The sequence below is a fragment of the Mugil cephalus genome, chromosome 19 (assembly GCF_022458985.1).
Source record: "Mugil cephalus isolate CIBA_MC_2020 chromosome 19, CIBA_Mcephalus_1.1, whole genome shotgun sequence".
NCBI lineage: Eukaryota > Metazoa > Chordata > Actinopteri > Mugiliformes > Mugilidae > Mugil > Mugil cephalus.
Window position 1 is genome coordinate 11,693,523 of NC_061788.1, and position 19,946 is coordinate 11,713,468.

Below are 19,946 nucleotides of genomic sequence, written 5' to 3' on the forward strand. Positions count from 1 at the left end.
CAGAAAACATTCAGGAGTGATACAAATCCAATGCATATTAATTTAGCTTCAAAGAACGTGAAAATGATCTCCAGGGATTTATGGTTCTTCATGTATTTGTCAACAGATACCAGATCGTATTTGCCCTGACTCCTTTGTCTGACCTTGGCACCTGGCAGCTGACCTCTTATCTAACTTGTCTTGTTTCCTTTTTGGCCTCCTGACTCACTGGCAGCAGTCAGACCTACTTTAATTATAGCCACTGCAGCATTCCTTTCCGACAGAATAGGACGAGATAGAAAGAGAGGCCTTGGGAGGGCAAGGGTGGCTCTGTATATTAGAATGTACTAAAATACAGAAAGGTTCAGCATATACTGACATTTCATTTATGGGATGAGGAAGCAGGGCATCCCATCCACTATGTCACTGACTCACTTATAAATCTCCTGCTGTGTCTTGACATGTGTGTTTCCCTTTTCTAATGCTAAGACAGAAGAACAGCCATGGGACAGAAGCTGGAAAAGCTGTCCGAAGTAGATGAAGATTCCGACTGGTCGGAGCGAACGGGAGACACGCAGCAGTCGGTGGTTCCAGAGCAGGACGACAGCAAAGACAAAGATGATGCCGGTTTTGGGAGCTCTCCAAGTATTGCCGGGATTAGAGGGATCACTGTCAGCAGCCCGGCTACTGGGCACACTGGGGAGCTCACAGTCACCCCTGCACGTACAGACCCCCAAACTGGGCAGCCAATCAGGCCTTTGGGCCGGCGGGAGACCACCAGCAGAGAGTGGGTGGGTGGAGACAGGGAGAGTGTCGCTCATAGTTTAGAGGAGTCAAAAACTAAGGAGACAAGACAAACTTCCAACAAAAAGCAAGACCCGGAGAGCAAAGCTGTGCCCTGGACTAGGACTGCAGCTATGGAGGAGCAGACAACTCAGGAAAAATTAGAAACTGACCGTTGCAACTTAGGTCCTGAGACTCGAACCGGGAGTCTAACAGCTTCATACGCTCCCACTAATGAGGAGGATTTTGTAGTGCTGGAAAAGGATGAGACTTGGGCGCCATCTGAAAATAACACTGTTTTCAGCCACAGGGTAAAAACCGAGAAACCTGGAACATCTACCACGAGAAGAGATGAAGAAGACAACGACAATGACGACCGTCTACGAGCTTCTAGGAATAGCCCTGAAGAGCGGGGCATTGACAAGAAAAGCAGAGGAAAGTCTGACACATGTGTAGACACAACTGTTGATGCACAGACTAGCAGTTCAGTCGCAGCGAGTTTCATGAGGAAAATGGGTCAACATTTGGCTGAAGTGACAGGCAGCAGGTGTCAGCTAAAAGGAGCCAGTCATGCTGGAGCTGCCCACGGTCAGACAACTGGTAGAGAAAAAGCAGAGACGGAGCAGAGCTTGAGCGGCCGCGGTACGGAGCAGACTTCTGCTCACGTAAAGCACGAGGACCAGTTAACGCAAAACAAATCAAAAAATCTGGATGAGGACGGTCACGGTTCAGGGTTTCCTGAACAGCAACAAGTGGATCATCAGAACCATCAGAGCAAGTTTGCCAGTGCCGTCTCTAAGAGAGCCAAAGCTGGAGTCCTGAGCACTCTTCTTTCATTTACCAAGAAAGATGACGGCCAAGCGCCTGAAAAAAATACAGACGCCAACCCTCTGAAGGCTGCGACCCCTCACTCCGTCCTACCGCAACAGCAAGACGATCCCTCATTTCCATTGGAACAATGTGGTAAGACCCATTGCCCTCCACCATCCGAAAATGAAGGCTGTGATGGAAAGATCCAGGTTGCGAGCTTAAAAAGAGAGAGTGAGCTTGTTTGGTTTTCTGCGGTCATCACCCCTCCTCCCCAGACTCATCTGTTGGCTAACAAAGAAACAACTGCACCCGATACAGATATGGCTGATTCATCGAAGGGGCCGGACGCCGCGTCCACCTCATGCGACTCTAAAGACGAGTCTACGCCACAAGAAAAGCCTAAAGTCAAAGGTCCACCTCCACCTGTGCCCAAAAAACCGAAAAACCCATTCATAAGGCTCAAAACTGCGCAATTAATGTCCAGTGATGTGAAAAGAAGAGGCAAAGACCATCTGCGTTCTGAAGAGAGGGTGAGAAGGAGGCACACATTCGATTTTAACAAAGACCTTCCGTACAACACTCCAGTCAATCAGGATATGTGCGTGCTGTGGGATGAAAAGGGCACTTACACCGTGCCGACCAACATCCGCCGACTGTCGGCTGACCTCAGCCCTTGGGACCATCTTTCCCTTAGACGCATGGACGACCAGTACGGAGACATGGTCGACTTTGACTACTGTGCGCGTATAGCACAGCTGTATCCAAACGAAGAGACACAAGACTTGGACATGTTACAGAACAGAGTATTCCTGGACAGACGGTCCAGATATAAAGTGTCACCCCCTGCTGCAGAAAAAAGGTCTCCAAATCGTTTCGCCTCCACTGAGAATCTTCCCATACCCGAGGCCACATCAGAAAATGACATTCAAAGACCAGGGAGAAGAGAATCATACCACGAGTTCATATCTGAAAGAGTTCATAGGAGGGTCAGCGGCGACAGCCACGAAAACTACGGCAGCCTAAAAGATCTAACCGAACACGGTCACCAGAGAGATGCAGGAAACGATAGCGAGATCACTTCCTATAAGCCTGTGTCGGAAATTATCAAAGAAACTAACCAAATGCAAAGACATCAGAGTCGGGCCAAACCTGAAGGGATCAAAGCTCCGGTGCGGGTGGCTGAGCAGACCCCAAGTGTGAAAGTATCTCAAATAAAGAACACTTTTGATGTCCCAAAGAAATCCAAAGAAAGAGCAGCAGAAGTGCAACCACCTCCAAAGAAAGGTAGGTGCTTTGGACTGTCTGTGTGTATGGTCTATTTTTCATCAGAGCATAAAACTAGTGTGTGCTTCCTAAACTACATACGTTGTTTAGTTAAACAAGTTTTTAACGTTCAGAGGCTTAAACTTTGAGAATGAATGCTTCAGTTTGAGCAATCCAATTCTTTACTGAAACTTTTTAGAAACTAATATGATCTACTTTTAAGTTAATAGTCACATTAAGGTCAAAGTTGTTGGCATACTGACAGACAGAAACTATATCTGCATGGTTGCTTATTGAGGTAAAATGTATATTTTTTAAAGGTGATTAAATCAATATTTCTATACTACCAATGATTTACCTAAATGCAATTTCAGAGTGTTCACTCGTCAAGCCAAAAATGTGGCTCCATTTCCTTGCTCTCAGAGTTTAGATAAACCTATGCTTGTGTTTTTGTTGATACTTAAAAGCAACTACAACTTTGACAGAATATCAGGATCTCAGATAGTGCAAAGATAGATAGATAGATAGATAGATAGATAGATAGATAGATAGATAGATAGATAGATAGATAGATAGATAGATAGATAGATAGATAGATAGATAGATAGATAGATAGATAGATAGATAGATAGATAGATAGATAGATAGATAGATAGATAGATAGATAATCAAGAAAAAAAATAAATGTCAAATAGACTTTTCTAGAAACTAAGAGTCTCCCATAATGAACCCTACAAAAATCCAATAACAACTAAGGTTCACTTACTTGTCTCCAGGGCTTTCAGCTGTTTCACACTGATGATATGTGAGTCCATAACCGTTCATACCCTTTCGTCTAGGATGTCTCGTTTGCACCGGGTTATAAATTAATAATGGAGCCCATTTTGGACTTTATTAAAGACAGGGTGATGTGATTGAAAGACTTCAAATTAAGATTTGGATTTCTGTGGCTTGTATAAAGAAAAAAAAAACACTAAAACCCAGATGAAACATTTAAGAAGCCCATAAACTTTCTATTTACTCATCTTAAAAATCAACCGGCAATAAGTGAAACTGTTATAAACTCCAATTTCTGGATCACGAACAAGGATCTAAGACTTCCGCGTCCACAAATTTCATCATTACTGAGATGGAAAAGGAGAGATTTATTAAGAGTGTGTGTATGGGTGAGTCTCAATAGGGAGGGAGGGGGTCTTTATTGTGTTTGGGCAGGACAGGCCTGGATGGGATGAGATGGGACAGAGGGGGAGGGGAGGGATCCTGATACAAAAAAGATGCTGTTGGCTATAAAAATTCACGTCTTCGCACAGCTGAACACAATAATCTCATTCGTGGCGTCTACTTGAAGACGTGAAGGGGATAATGCGAGAAATCCAGATTTTTTTCTTTTTTTTTTTTTTATTTCCCAGCAACCCCATCCCCATTCAGAAGGAAAGCTGCCTTTTCCGTTTTGCGCATGTGCCGTAGCCAGTCGTCAACGTATCTCCTCCTGAATTTAATAACGAAATGAGAAAAGGCGACTGCTAGTCTCTCGCAGGTGAGGAGCGGACAGGAGATGCTCTGTCTGTCTACTGGCGTACTGAAATACCGCTAGATATAAAACTCAGCCTCCGGCCACAGATCTGCAGCGAAGAGGGGGGAAATCAGAGCATTGCAGTTGGGCTTTTTTTTTGCGTGTGTGTGGAGACAAGGGATAACAAGAGCAACGTCCTGCAGGAGAAGGGCGCGCCTAAACTACCAGATTCATGTGTTGTGATTGATTACCCCCCCGTGCGTAAGAAAATCTTGCATAGATTTAGGAGGTAAGGAAGAAATTTTGCAAGCGCCTTTGCATGCTTGTTATGTTTTGCGTTTTGGTTCGTCGGTCGGGGCTGTGCAGCATCCGTGTAGCTCGCTGGATGGCTTTGAGAATGGGAGCAGCCAAAAAATCCTTGGGTGGAAATATCTGCACTTGCGTCAGCTGGCAGCGGTCCACCGCAGCTCGTAGTTAGCAGCTAGCTTAGCCTTGAACCAAACAGCAGCATGGATGCAAAAAAATAATAATTAAACACCAGCGGGCTAAAATTGCAAATAATTGAGCGTTAGAATTGTGCGCGCTAACATTGCACCTTTAGCAAACGCGTATGAGTCGCATGCTTGTGCAATATTTAAAAAAGAAAAACACTCCCCCTCGGTTGCCTCCTCCGTGCTCGCCGTGAAAGGTTTCTGTGTGAGAGGGGACCAGCCCCCGGCACAGCTGCCAAACGTTTTATACGATTACAGCCACCACATTTACCAAAAGTAGGGCGACCAGACGTCCCCGATTTGTGGGGACAGTCCCCGTTTTGGGACGGGGCTAAAGCTGTCCACGATTTTAGCGTTTTATGAATGAGGGGAAAAAATGTTGCGCGCAGACTACAACAGCTGTTACTACGGTAACCGCACCAGTGTGAGCATGTTGCGCGCAGGCTACTACTATTACGGTAGCCGGTCGCGCTGCTATTGACATAAAGATATAGCAGTTTAAATGTGAATAAAATTGACAAAAATGAATGAAACCGCAATTTATTCATTTCATCTTGATAACATTTAATTCTTTTTTTTATCTCCCGAGCTGTAAATGTTCCCCGAATTTCATTCCAGATATTTTGTCACCATAACCATAAGTGTTTCTTTTTTACTTCTCCTATTACTTATTTCTTACTTTCTTACTTTACTTACTCATTACCTTATTTATTTACACGTTAGCCTTCGATAAACGTGGCTTCGTGACGGGTTGGAGGTGCTAACATCTGGCCAGTGGTCACCAAAACACTTATCTCCACCCCCTTATGTCGGTTAATCATCATTAGCGTTTAACCCGTCCATGTTTATGACCTGGTTAGAAATGCCCAGATTGGACCAAACGATTCTAAAATTATTGCTGAACTTCAGGTTATTTTCATATATCAACGTGTAGCTAACTACTTGTTTGAACTGGGAGGACACAGAGGTTCGTGCTAACATGAGCTAACATTAGCCAGCGACCATTGTTTGACGTTAGCTCGGTGCAGCTCTTGCAGCCTCCATTGAACACGACCTGCAGACGTGCACATTAAAAATTCAACATGCCGGTGTTATTATAAGTCAGGTCCGAGCTAAAGTGGCAGTGATTGCACCTTTAGCGGCGTTGCACACACTCCTTAAGCCCCCGATTGTCCAGACAGATAAAATGAGAGACATGGAAGTCAGACTCCTGCAGGGCTCTTGACTACATTTTATTTATATATGAGAGACCAGATATTAAATTCACCTCACTCCCTCTCGGACCACAGCTGCTATGCATTGATTTGTAGCTGCCCTTATGATACCAAGCCCTGAATGCACTCCACCACCAGCCAGGGGGGTGGGTGGGCAGCATAGTGCTGTAATCTGTGGCATCAACTAAAGCCTACAGGCCGTGAAACAGTCCATCATCTCACATGAATAGGAGCAGTGGAGGTAGCTGCTGCAGGATACTAGAGCAGTAATATCAGCCGAGGGTACACGCTGTCCCGATGAGCCGAAAACTATATTCCTGTGCTGTCCAGGCATTGTGCAGCCCTACAGCAACATGATCTGTGTTTACAGCTCTGTGAATTGTCTTGGGAACGTCCAGGGAAAGCATCTGATTTATTACAAGTCTAGGAATCGACCTCAGAAATGTGGGCAAACCTGATAGCAGTAGTTGTAAAAAAACAAAAAAAAAAAAAAAAAAGCATGAATCGGTGCATCGTGACGTCTTCACATTGAACCATACTCATAGTAAGTTCATTGAGGTTGTGCGGTCAGTGCACTGTTTCACAGTGTTTTCCAGCAACCTTTTTTTTGTGTATCAAGATGCTCATTAAACATACACAAATCATAAAAATGTAACATAAATCCATGAAAATAAACATGCCACTTTGCACTTGGTGAAACTAAACTAGATAATTTTATTTTATTTTGCCAAATTGTAATGTTCCAATTATATTTTGCATGTCCCTAAATGTCAGTTGTTAAGATGTTTATTAATAGTGAGTTAAATTTAATTAATAACACAATCAAATAAACCACCATTTAAGACATTCACTTCCGAAATATGGAATATTTTATTCAGTGACTTTTGACTTTAAATTATAGATCCATTTTTACTTCTTGTTCTAAATTCAGTTCTTTGTCAGGCTATAAAATATGCTCCTGTGTTTAGAAAAATCCTAGCTTCTATATGAGCCCAAAGGCTGTGAGTCAGCTTTTCTGTTGTCAAAATCTGTGGCTGAATGTGAAGAGGCAGGTGGTTTGGTGTGGTGACAGACCTGTGGATAGCTGGAGAAAACCCCTGCAGCTTGTATAACAATTCTGTATGTCGCCCCAGACTGACGGCTTAATTGTCTCCCCTGGACGCTATATAAGTACTCAATGAAGCCACTGAAAAAGCAAAAACCTGCGATAGTCCATTTCATATGCCATTTTAATATATTATCAGTGGAATCTGCTTTGAGAACTGTGTTTAAACATCCTTAAAGATACGCCGAGTCTAAATATCATCATTGACTGTTTAGCAGAGATGATATCCAGGATCTTGAGTGACAACAGACCATCTGTGGTGTGTGGTGTGTCAGGAACTGATGCAGTAGTTTAAAAATGAAACTTGCAGAATGACACATCTGAGTGTTTGTACTTGCATCCAAATCAATACACTCTGAAATATCGTGTTTCCCGTGGACAGGAAACCCAGAAGTAAAGTAGTGAACTGCCTATTTTGACACAGTGTGATGGTCCAATACATCTCTCTGAAATGCCACCTATGTCTGCATTCGTGACTGAGCTCAGCCACGTGTTAGGGCAGGCAGCGAAGCGACCCTGTGCCACAAGTTTGATTTCTTGAGTTAAATTGTCCGTTAGCTGACGGCTGATTTAACAGAAATCTCACGACCTTCACAGAACCCGTTTCTTTTTTCTCCTGGTTTCTCACATGTCTGAAAAATGACTATGAGATAAGGAGGTAAACACAGCTGGAGGAGAACGTGTCTCATGTACAGTTTACCTCAAGCTTTCGCCTGTAGATAGAGCCGGCTTGTTTCCTCCGCCCGCTCAGTCACAGTTAATAAGCATAATCTCAGATGAGACAGAGCGAGCTGGCACCGAACCAAATTTATCTCAAGGTTTTCTCAGCGCGCCACAGACGGATGTTCATTTTCATACGTCTGTGCACGAAAATGTCACTTTCAACGGCCCTTTATACTTCTTTTTGTGTTTTTAATGAGGACATTTGTAGGCAAAACACACAATAGCTCCGTCTCATTCTGCTTATATTTGTTTCTGCAGATATGCTGCGGCGAGTTGTGCGACAGAGCAAGTTCCGTCATGTGTTCGGTCAGGCCGTGAGGAACGACCAGTGCTACGATGACATCCGAGTGTCCAGGGTCACGTGGGACAGCTCCTTCTGTGCCGTCAACCCCAAGTTCGTTGCCATCATCATAGACGCCAGTGGGGGTGGAGCCTTTCTCGTCCTTCCTTTACAAAAGGTGAGCCGTTCTTCGTGCTGCCATAGTAGATGGAGTTTTTGATGTTACATTAGTCTCAGGTTAGATGAGAAATCCTAGTGGTGTGATTTAACCTCCTGAGACCCTGCATCCTCATATGGGGACATTAAGTTTTAGGTTTTATTGCAGCATATTCCACTTCATTTAAATCTGTTGTCCTTGTTAGTGGACACTTTAGTCTGAGTGGTAGCAAAGGGTCAATACACTAGTCGGTAAAAACATGATAGTGGGCGTTTCATCGGATTCATTCTGCAAACGATCACAGGACAAAAGTGGACAAGGAACAAAACCCCATCAAATTCTATGATTAAAACTTATTTATTTATGCTTATCAACATTTATAATTTGATATGACCCACAAAGTTAGCAAATTTTATCAAAAGGCAGCAATCTACAACCTCGCTAATTAGCAAGTCCTCGTTTGAGGACGTTGGGACTTCATTGTTCACAATTCTGGTTTTGCTCATTATGAAAATAATGAATAATCCCATTGTCCACGTATGAGGACATTTGTTTTTTTTCAAAAACTACTACTTCCTGTTGAAAGATGATGCTTAGTTTTTTTACTTCTTAGGTGCTACTGATCCCAAATACCTTGGAGAAATAAAAAATGCCTAGCAAACAAAAGCTTGGGTCTCAGGAGGTTGAAATAGCCGTCGTCAAGACTTCGAGGATTGGAGTTTTGAAGGGTTTTTATGTTCTTCTGTGCACACTTGCTTAGTATCATTGTGATATAAAACCTGGCTCGTGTCACATTGAACTTCATCATATTTAAACTTTCAGTACATTTCACATCCAAGTGGCGGTTCATACCCAGATTATCCAATTTCAGTCATGAACCGTTTGGATTGACCACTGAAAATTGGGCATGAATCGACATCTGTGTAATTTGTTACATTTAACAGTTTGCCACTCACATCAGCTGTACGAACTAACGGGAAAAAAATCCAGCCAGAAATATCCCAACCAAGAAACGATGGATTGCCTTGAAACCATGAGCAGACTTTCCCCAGAGGAAGTATCATAATGACTTCAGTGCAGATTGATTTATGGTTTTAAATGGCTTGATTACTAATGCATGGTCTGCCTTGAAATCTGATGCGCTCATTGGTGTGCTTTGCATAACTCTTCATCTAGCATCATGATCAGATTAAAATGTACTTTATTTATTTATTTATTTGGACCAAGTACCTGCACAAGAAACTTCCTCATTATCTGTAGCTATAGTTTGGTTAAAGTCCTAATAAGCAAACTTTAGAGAACTAACTGAATTACTAAACTGATCGTGCTTAACATTACACTTCCAACACATCAGCACGTTAGTTTTGGCCACTGTGATTGTGTTAGCATATAGTTTGGCTTTAGAGGCTGTAGAGCCTTTTATAAATTATGACTTTAGTAAACAGGTTAGTAAACTGTGCGGCACATGTGTTAATACTCAGATTCAGAATCCAAATCTGCTATGCAGCTTTTGGATTTGGATGATGCGTTGAATCAATTTTGCGGGGCTGCTCGTCACTGCTGTTGTGATGCTCTGTTGCTGTTCCACCCCGAGGCCAATATCTCTAGTAAAAAAAAAACATAGATAATCAATGTTGACATCTGCCTGGCAGTAAAGGCACGCGGTGTGTTTATCACGTTACTGTCGCTTCATTGAACACACACAGGAGACGGGTGCTGTGATATTATTTTGGGCATCCTGGTTTGATTCATTTGTATTTATGCACAATATCCTGCATCTGGAGAAGATTTTTTTTTTTTTTTGTACTTTGGGATAGTTCGCAATAGATCTGTGATGTGTTTGCTCCATCCACACATGAAAATAGTTTTGGCTAGAGCTTAAAACAGACTTCCTGTGTGTCTGAAAATCAAAGTTAGAATCCGAGCACTGCTCTTTAGTCTCTTTAGTCTCTTACGAAAGCCACAAATGAATTCAGTATTTGAACATGTCAGGGTCTCTTTCTGCTGCTGCTGTTACAGCGTTAAATGCGATATGATGCTAACACAGACAGCATTTTTTTTTTTTTAAAAGGTCATAAGTTATTTTTTACCCAGACAAGTGTGCAATGAGCAGATGAGTTAAAATGGATCGTGTGATGAGGAAAAGACTGGATATAACCGCTAAGTAACACGACAGTGAACCCTGTTTGTCTGTTATTTTCATATCCCTGTAGCAGATATCAGCCACTCAGGCTTTTATTGCCGCGCCTGACCTCACGCCTTTTATCTTTTTTTGCATTAAACTTATCTTTGTGCCTCGCAGACCGGCCGTATAGACAAGGTCTACCCAACAGTATGCGGCCACACGGGCCCGGTGTTGGACATCGACTGGTGTCCTCACAACGACCTCGTCATTGCTAGCGGCTCGGAGGACTGCACAGTCATGGTAAGGACACGGTGGATCTCAGGCTGGTCACATGAGCTTTGGGTTTTTTACCGGTTTATTAGAGCCTCGGATTTGACATCTTACGTGCTGCATGAAGTAAAAAAATGGCACTATTTTTACACGATGTTTTAGCGTATATGAAAAACAACACCAGATATATGTTGAGGAGTATCTCCCTGTAGCTTTTAACTTTCTTGATCCGCTGTAGGTGTGGCAGATTCCTGAGAATGGAATGGAGACCCCCCTTTCAGAGCCTGTGGTCGTGTTAGAGGGCCACTCCAAGAGGGTCGGCATCGTGTCTTGGCATCCCACCGCTCGCAACGTCCTCCTCAGCGCAGGTAACCTTTGAGTGGAGCTTTTCGTGCACCCCGTGGCCTCGAACTGACACGTGTTGTGTGCAGCCAGCCTGGAAGTCTAAGTGCAGTGGAGCCGAATTCATTTACATCAAAACGGTTCTGTTTTGTAGCCAGTCTTTCCAGTTGCGTGCAGCGCTATATTTTCTTTCTCATATTTTGGTAAGAATCGAGTCTGGCTACGCCCGTGCAGCTGCTTTTCAAATCCGACCAATTATCCCAGCGTCTGCTTTTGCATTGCTTTGTGTGATGTATAGTGCTGAAAATAAACTCAGACAGAGGGATGCGCACGCTGACCCCCCTCCCTCCCCCTCCCCCGTGCATGCACATTTTAGGGTGTGACAACCAGATCATCATCTGGAATGTGGGGACGGGAGAGGCCATGATCAACCTGGAGGACATGCACCCTGACGTTATCTTTAGTGTCAGCTGGAGCCGCAATGGCAGCCTGCTGTGCACCGCCTGCAAGGACAAGAAGGTCCGCGTCATCGACCCCCGTAAAAAGAAGATAGTGGCGGTGAGTGAAAGCTGGGGAGGGGGGGTGAGGGGTAATAATCTCTCCCATAAACACACGGCGCAATTCTGATGAAGCTTAGAGTCACGGCTGCCCAATCTGACAAGTGTGTTTCTGTTTTTAGGAGAAGGACAAAGCGCACGAGGGAGCTCGACCAATGAGAGCGATCTTTTTAGCAGATGGAAACATTTTCACCACCGGATTCAGCCGCATGAGCGAGCGCCAGCTAGCCCTGTGGAAAGCTGTATGTCACCGTGGTCGCTCTAATTGATTTGGGACAATGTTATCGTGAGACAAATGTGCCTTTTTAGAATCCTGTCCGTGACACAAGGAAAAGTACTGTCAGCGTCTCCACGAGTCTCTCCTGAACTTTAGTGAATGTGACATGAGAAAATTCTCCCTTGTTCTTTTTAGCCCCCAGGGGCACATTTTTATTTTGTCTGCGTTCTGAAGCAGTAACACCTCACCTCCAGTTGGGGGCGTTAAATTCAAACATTAGGGTTTTTTCAGGTCTAATTAGCAGCAGTGAATTTTGTGTCATCACAGATTAATGTCATCACATATCATACAAGGTTCTTCTAAGCTGTCACTTGAATTTTGTGTTTCCAGGACAACATGGACGAGCCGATATGCGTCCAAGAAATGGACAGTAGTAATGGAGTTCTGCTGCCCTTCTATGACCCTGACACCAGTGTAGTCTACCTGTGTGGAAAGGTAAGCAGCTGCTTAATTTAAAAATAAAATAAATAAATACTGCTGTTTTGTTTCCCTTTTCAGTGTTTTCAGACTCCAAAGCTCACCTGTTTGACTTCGTCCTCAGGGCGACAGCAGCATTCGGTACTTTGAGATCACGGACGAGGCACCGTTCGTTCACTACCTCAACACCTTTTCCACCAAGGAGCCCCAGAGGGGAATGGGATACATGCCCAAAAGAGGTCTGGATGTCAACAAATGCGAAATCGCCAGGTACTGAAGCAGCTGTGTTTGCTGCGTGCTAGTAGGTGATCCTGTGGTTTCTTTCTGTAGCCAATCTTGTGCCCAAATTTAATGTCTGCACCCACACTGGAAATAAAATACGAGTTTGATGTCATAGATGATGATTGTTTATAAGTTAGAATGTGGAAATGGACATTTTGGGACATTTAAGATTAAAAAAGTAACTAAAGTCAGTTGCCTCATAATTTTTTAACTAATAAATGTTTGGACTTAATTTTAGTTTAATTTAAATATGCTGTTCAAAATGTCCAATGTTTTTATTTTATTTTTTTGTTTAACTATTTATGATTTTCACCTACAGTAAATCCTCCTGAAAAGTTCCCTACCAGTGTATATATTTATATTTTGGGCTGAATTTTATTCATCTCTGATTGCTAAATGTAACTCCTCTTTTCATCCTTAAGGTTTTACAAATTACACGAGAGAAAATGTGAACCCATCATCATGACGGTCCCACGTAAGGTACGTTCATTTTGTTTATTTACGAGGAATCGCTGCTCTATAGGCTCTTCAAACAGGGGGTTGGCGACCCCTAGGGGGTCTGCAGATGTACTGCAGTGTCTCATCAACCAAAATCTTTGGTTGATGAGACATTTTTCAAATATATATATATTTTATATATATATACACACACACCATTTAGGTATGTTTATGTTTACAGCAGTTGCTTGGCCACCCTACTGTTGTACATGTTTGAAATAAAAAAAAAGTGTAATGTATATTTATAAATGGCACTAGGCCGAGTTAAATATAGAACAGGTATAGTAGATGACACCTCGTTCTTTTCCACCGCCGTCTTCCTGTCTTCGTGACTTTTCTCACGTCCTCTGCCCCTGCCCCAGTCGGATCTGTTCCAGGATGACCTGTACCCAGACACAGCGGGCCCCGACCCTGCCCTGGAGGCGGAGGAGTGGTTCGCCGGCAAGAACGGAGGCCCCATCCTGATCTCGCTCAAAGACGGCTACGTCTCCACGAAGAACCGGGACCTGAAGGTGGTCAAGACGAACGTCCTAGAGAGCAAACCGGCCACAAAAGCAGAAACCATCACCACCACCACCATCCAGAAGCATGCTCCTCCGCAGCCGTCAGTGGTGAGTGCGGAGCTCTGCTTAAGATTCTGAGTTGGTCTTAAAAATAGCTTGTGATTACTGTTTCCTCTGAGTCAAACGTTTCTCCTTTCACGCTCGCACGCTGGGCTTAGTGCTGATGCTTCGACTCCCCCCCTTTTCACAGTAATTATTATGGTTGGAACAATTCGTGAAAGTTATGGATCAGCACATACTTCGGTATTTGGCTCACGATTCAGTGAAAAGCAAAGGAAAATGTTAATGGCTGCAAGGCCTGCTCAAGCAGATACCCCGTATTTGTCACAGTAACCCTTTTAGACACTTCTTTAAACTTCCTTTTTTTTTCTCGTTTCTTCCAGAAAATGGAAGACAAACTGGAAGAGGTACTCCGAGAGTTCAAGTCACTCAGGGACCGCGTCATCCTTCAGGATCGCCGAATCGCCAGACTGGAGGAGCAGGTTGCCAAGGTCGCCATGTAGGACCCCTCCCCACCCCCACCCCACACACACACACACATGCACACACACACACACACCGGAAGCTGTTTCGGTGAGAATCGACCGGACGGGGTCCAGCCACGGCCAAACTCCCAAGATTCGGTTTTTCGTTGAGCTTGGCGTCGTCCCTGTGACGAGACCGAGCCTACATTCCTAGATGAACTTTATTTTTTCCTCGTCAAGTCTCCCGTTTCACACCTCACCCCGACACACACACACACACACACACACACACACACAGAAAAAGGAAGAACTCTCTCAGCTCATGTACACATTTGAAGAAAAGACGTCTTTGTTGAAGGAAAAGTCTTAACTTTTTGTTCTGTTTCGTTTGTGGTAAAACATTCTCATGAGAAGTTTGTACTTACTGCTCAAACAACTGTATGTAGCATCAGTATTTCCATTGTTCTTTTTTTTTTTGTGTTGCCAAATATGAATTGTGTGCCGTTTGATGCACTGCTTTTACATTTATTTGTTTCTCCCATTGTACATTCCAGCCACAACCTGGTAGAAAGATAATAATAGCTGGATTTTTTCTTTTTTTTCTCTCTCTGTTTTTTTAAACGATAGCCGTTGAACCCCTACCACCTGTTTGCTCATTGATATCCATCAGATTTATGAATGTGGAAGAATTCCTTCTAAAACATTTCGTTCCTGTTCTTCTGGGCTTCTCGAAAAATCAACATTTGGGTTTTAAAGGGGAGGAGGGAGGGGAGGGGGGGTTGCATCTCTCTGGTGTAGATGTTGTGCAAAATGTAAGTGGTGCCTCTTGTCACTGTTAAGGGGTCAAGGTAACGTTGGCCTCTCCAGTGCGTGTTGGTGTTGGGACGGGACCACTCACCCAGCTCGTGTTTCACCGAACCCCTGACAAACAAACAGTTCTGTGCACATAATAAAGATTTTACACATTAAAACCTCTGCTTTTCTTCCTCATTTTCTGGCTTCGACAGACAGGAGACTTGCAGTTTTCTTTTCACTTCTGCCGTCAGATGCGGATTTGAAATCTCAAATGAAGAAACAGCCAATTTAACTTTCAGTCAGTCGTGCGGCCTCTAGGAGTGCAATTGATTCCATTGCTATTATTTATACTGTTCAAACTGAGCTGCAACATAAAAAAAAATCGGAACGTGAAACCAGTCGGGAGGCTGGGAAGTCTCCTAGAACCGCGTGGAGAACATGTAACTTCGCCCAAACGCGGCGGACATCGTCCACCTCGTCAGCAAATTGAGCTTCCTTTCTTCAAGCAGATAAAATCTTCTTGCATCTGCTATAAAGCAAAAACAAATCAAGACAGTGTTCGTCGTTCAACTTGACAAGGAACCAAAGCACAAATTCAAATGTGCAATAAAAAAAAGAAAAGAGAAAAAAAAGAGGAAGACCAGACATTCAAATTTGAATCCTAGAGAGAGTCAGTGGGGGAGGAGGGCTGGCGAAGGTTGTGCACAGGAGGATATGTCCTCACAGCTTCTGCAAAGAAGAGCAGGAAAATCCACTGATCAGGCATAACATTATGACCTGGCATTATATTGTGTTTGTCTCTCTTGTGCCTCCAAAGCAGTTGTGACTCATCAGAAAATGGACATGCGTCTTCTGAGGGTGTCCTGTGGCGTCTGGAAACAGGATGTTATTAGTGGGGGCCTTTGGGTCCTATGGGTTGAGGGGAGGGGCCTCTGTCCTACAGATACTTGATCAGTTTAGGCTCTGGTGAAATTGAAGGTCAGGTCAACACCTTGTGCTGTTTTTAATGTTTTTGTTTTTTTTGGTCTTTTTTTTTTGTCAAGGAGTGTCACTGCTATGGGGTGGGGCTGTCTGGTCTGGTCTAGGTGGGTGGTACACGTCTAAGTAACATCAACACTAATGCCAGGATAAAAACTTTCCCAGCAGAACGTTGCGTTGCGTCAATGAGCTAACAGCTGAAGGGAGTGCGCCCTTATGCAACCAGCGGTGGTTCAGCGCTCAGTGTTTTTTCCTCTTTGTTGCATGACAACGTTTAACACGAAAAACACACGCAGCTTATCTGTCACTTAAAAAAAAAAAAAAGGAAAAAGATTCAAATCCTTTTATAACCACAGCTCAGTGTACTGATTCACCAGTACAGGAAGTGACAGTTATGATTTCCACACAAGGCCGACATTTGTGTTTCAAACTGTTGTTGTGGGGCCGTTAATTCAACACCTAACTACATGCAGATGATTTTATCCAATACATCGTTAGCAAAAAGTCATTTTGCGACTTACTGTTGCAATATCTATATGAATGTGCTTGCTAAAAATTGTGTTTTTTCTTGTTTTTACGAAAATGTTCAAATGTGACAACTATGCTATCTGGGTAACAGTATAATACACAGTAGTGTAGTGATGGCGTCCTCACAGTTGATCTTCTACATCTCTGGTTAACTTCTAAAGCCACGACATGTCCCTTTAAATCTAAAACAGAAAAGTGAGCAAGGTTGCATTGACAGTTTACAGAACTAAGTACTTCCTGCTACTTTAAATAAAATAGTAACCACTACAGCAAGACCTGAAGTTGGCTTTCCAGCAGTGAGTCAAGTCACATCTTCTGTCTATGAATAGATCAAAAAGTTCTTAAATGCTAGATTTGTTGGTGCAGGGTTTCAGTGACAATAAATCGAAGCACCAGTCGGGAGTTGCTCTCTCTCTCCGTGGTTGATGCAACTTGAAGGTGTGCGTTGCACAAGGAGGCGTCTTCCTGACTTATCTGAAAACGTTACATAGTGCAGTGAGCACAGTTTCCTGTTTCTTTTCGTTAAAGGAGTGTGACAGTCAGTCGGTCTTTCAGTGACGTGAGGAGGTTCTCGCACGGAGGCGCTGAAATGAGCTGAAGCCTTACAGGACTCTACTCTCACATCCGGACGTCTGCTTCACCAGCAGCGAGGTAAGACACGAGCCTCCGCTGGCACATGCCAGGGACAAGGCTGTTGTTCTGTGTTGAAGTTTCTGAATCTGCTGTCTCCTTTGTTCAATGATACGTTGGTGAAAATGATTTTTACTTTGAAGCTTGTTACTAAACGAGATAGATTTATCTATGCTAATATCTCAAAAAATGACCGTTGTCATCTTAGCCAGATCTCTTCAGCCATTTTTTTTTCTTCAGGACATCTACATGAAAACACACAAAATGTGAATAATTATGTAGAAGTGTAGAAGCTGACTCACTCAGTAGTTCAGTAGTTTTTTTTTCTTTTTCCTGTGTAAAGCGAGTGCGGTGAAGGACACATGATGGCTTCATCACAAGATGACAGTCGCAAGACGACACATGACGCATTCTTTCCCCCCTCATGCATGTCTTTTCACCACGTCTACACCGCAACCATTTAACTTAAACCTTTTCTGTGATTTCAGATCTCTTGCGCGACAATGATCGGCGTGAAGATGTTGGCGCCGTTGCTATGGGGAATGTGTGTTTTGTTTGTTGTGGACTCGGTGACTGCTTCCCCCTCTGAAACCAGCAGCGGCAACGTCACTGTTGAGTCTAATCACACCACTGCACAAGTGCCTGACAGCGCAGCCGGGACTCCAGATCACAAATCTGCAAGTGTCGGCGTCGCTGCGACGAGTGCCAGCACGGCGCGTGGTGTTACAGCGGAGGACGGCGTGTTAGCCACAGAGGAAAGACAAACAACCCAAGAGGCGCCTGTTGGCGACTTCCCAAACGGCTCAGGCAGCAGCATGGTTGGTTCGACTGTCATCAACACTGCAGCTGCGGCGACCAGCAGCTCGGACGTGCACGTGCTTCATACCACCACAGCAGCGACCACGTCTGCCGGGGAATCTTCCGACCACGCTACAGCCTCGCAGACAACTCCAGACCACCAGAAACCAGCCACCGCATTCACTGAGGCGACGGCTAATTCAACAGCGATATTTTCCGTGTCCGCATCCAGTCTGCAGCCCACGTCCACCAGTAAGCCTGACATCACATCGGGGTTACCCTCAACCACCTCCCCTGAGAAGTCTGCACAGACTCCCGTCCACGCTCTGAACCTCACCAGCCCCTCGGCTTCCGCCGTTGCCACAGCGACTGCAAGCCCTCCCCCCGGGACGACTCCTAGGTCTAACTCCACTTCTTCTCCGTCGCCCCTCTCAACGGCTGAGACGTCCAAAACCAGCACAGAGCTCGGCTCCACGTCTCGGCCCGCGGCCACGTCACAGGTTCCTGACGCGACATCTCCAGGTTCTGCTTCTCCGTCCGTCTCCACTGATTCACAGAACTCCACTGCCCCCGCTAACTCCTCCACCATCGCGGGAATCCTGATCCCTCGTAAGCCCAAGAGGTTGCCACTTCCAACTGCGGCCCCGACAACAACAACAACAACAACAACAACAGCAGCCGCGAACGGCAAAGGCTCGGGCAGCCACTCCGCCACTGACCAGCCCTGCTCCAACCGCGGCGTGGTGAAGAACTGCCTCATCGCCATCGCGGTCATGGCCGCCGTGGCCACCGCCTTCATGGTTTCCACCATTATCCTCTGTGCCAAGCTGTCGGCGAGGAAGCACAAGACCAGGAAACCCCGGCAGGAGACCGAGATGATGTGCATCTCCGCTCTGCTGCCTGAGACAAATCAAAGCTACACGCGGCAACGCAACCCGGTCCGAAACGGGATCCTGGTGTTCCCCGGGGTCGGAGACAGCGATGACGACATAGGGGACAACCTCACGCTCAGCAGCTTCCTCCCGGAAAACGACCGTTGCGTTTAGAGGGACTTACACCCACTGACATGTCAGATCAGCCCGCGTCTAATCTCAGCCATGTGGAACCAGCCAGTGTTTGAATAATCTCATGCTTCCCCTTTGATGGTGGTGGTTTCAGCTTCAGTGCACGGCCTATTTGTGAGGAGGAAGAGACACCAAACCACAAATACACATATAAATGAAAACACAAACTTTTGTTTTTTTCGTCACGTGTCCGCCGAACATATTTAGCGTCGGTTGAGGTCAGCCAGTACGGTGTGTGTTTTGGATTTAGCTCTTCGCATAGTTTTACACCGGAGAATTGAAAACAGGATGAGTAGAGTGATCAAAGTGGGGTTTTTTTTTGTTTTTTTTAAACATCCGGAGCTGAGGCCTGATGCTTTTTCACTTTGCGACTGGAGACAGGATCACTGTTCGTCAGTCACTCTTCAGTTTACAAGAACTGCTTTCCTTGCCGAAGGCTCAATAGCATGAATGTAGGGTTTTGACTGATGTGGCTCAGCTCAATTGTGTGTGATAATTTATTCAAGAAATGTCTTATTTAACCATTCGGTGATGTTTTATTTTACAGGGTCTGTTCTTGCCTAATCTTCAGAAAGGAATATGTGTGTAAATGTGTATATGTGTATATATAGTTTTACTTTGATTTCCATTAAAACACAATATATGATTTATTTGAAGACATTGCAGTCGTTTACAATTGGCACCGATCCTAGGGGGATGTTTAAAATTCAGTAGACTCTCAAATCAAAGGATTTTCTTGCCTGATGTTTGTTTCGTTTAATTTGCTGATAATGTTCAACAAAACGGCAAAAGCGGCGGCAGATGAGACGTTTCCTGTGTCGACGCGTCCTCCTGTGCGTCCAAACAGCAGTCATAATAAAACTATGAGCTCTGTGAACTCACTCAGTTTCCTTATTTGTGAAGTCCTCACAAATGGCTTTTCTTTCATACTCACTTCCCTTCCTGCGAAAAGAAAACACTTCCCTGAACGCTTGCGAGGATCCGTGAGGCTGTGTTTGTTCTTCTTCTTTTTCTTCTTCTTCTTCTTCCTCTTCTTTTTC

At 44.4% G+C, this 19,946-nt stretch overlaps 2 protein-coding genes across 2 annotated transcripts; both read left to right on the plus strand.

The window, feature by feature from the left end:
- Nucleotides 1–344: 344 nt before the first annotated feature.
- LOC124996927 lies at nt 345–15,084 on the plus strand. The gene is made up of 11 exons (XM_047570351.1): nt 345–2,856; nt 8,140–8,339; nt 10,621–10,743; nt 10,952–11,081; nt 11,432–11,613; nt 11,735–11,854; nt 12,220–12,324; nt 12,431–12,576; nt 13,011–13,068; nt 13,449–13,697; nt 14,033–15,084. Exons 1-11 carry the CDS (start codon nt 483–485, stop codon nt 14,150–14,152), a joined length of 3,807 nt encoding a protein of 1,268 aa, XP_047426307.1. The 5' UTR covers nt 345–482; the 3' UTR covers nt 14,153–15,084.
- Nucleotides 15,085–16,920: 1,836 nt separating this feature from the next.
- Nucleotides 16,921–19,787, plus strand: LOC124996341 (polycystic kidney disease protein 1-like 3). Its single transcript, XM_047569224.1, has 2 exons — nt 16,921–17,065; nt 17,533–19,787. The coding sequence occupies exon 2, from the start codon at nt 17,548–17,550 to the stop codon at nt 18,886–18,888; it is 1,341 nt and encodes a 446-aa protein (XP_047425180.1). The 5' UTR covers nt 16,921–17,065; nt 17,533–17,547; the 3' UTR covers nt 18,889–19,787.
- Nucleotides 19,788–19,946: the final 159 nt, after the last annotated feature.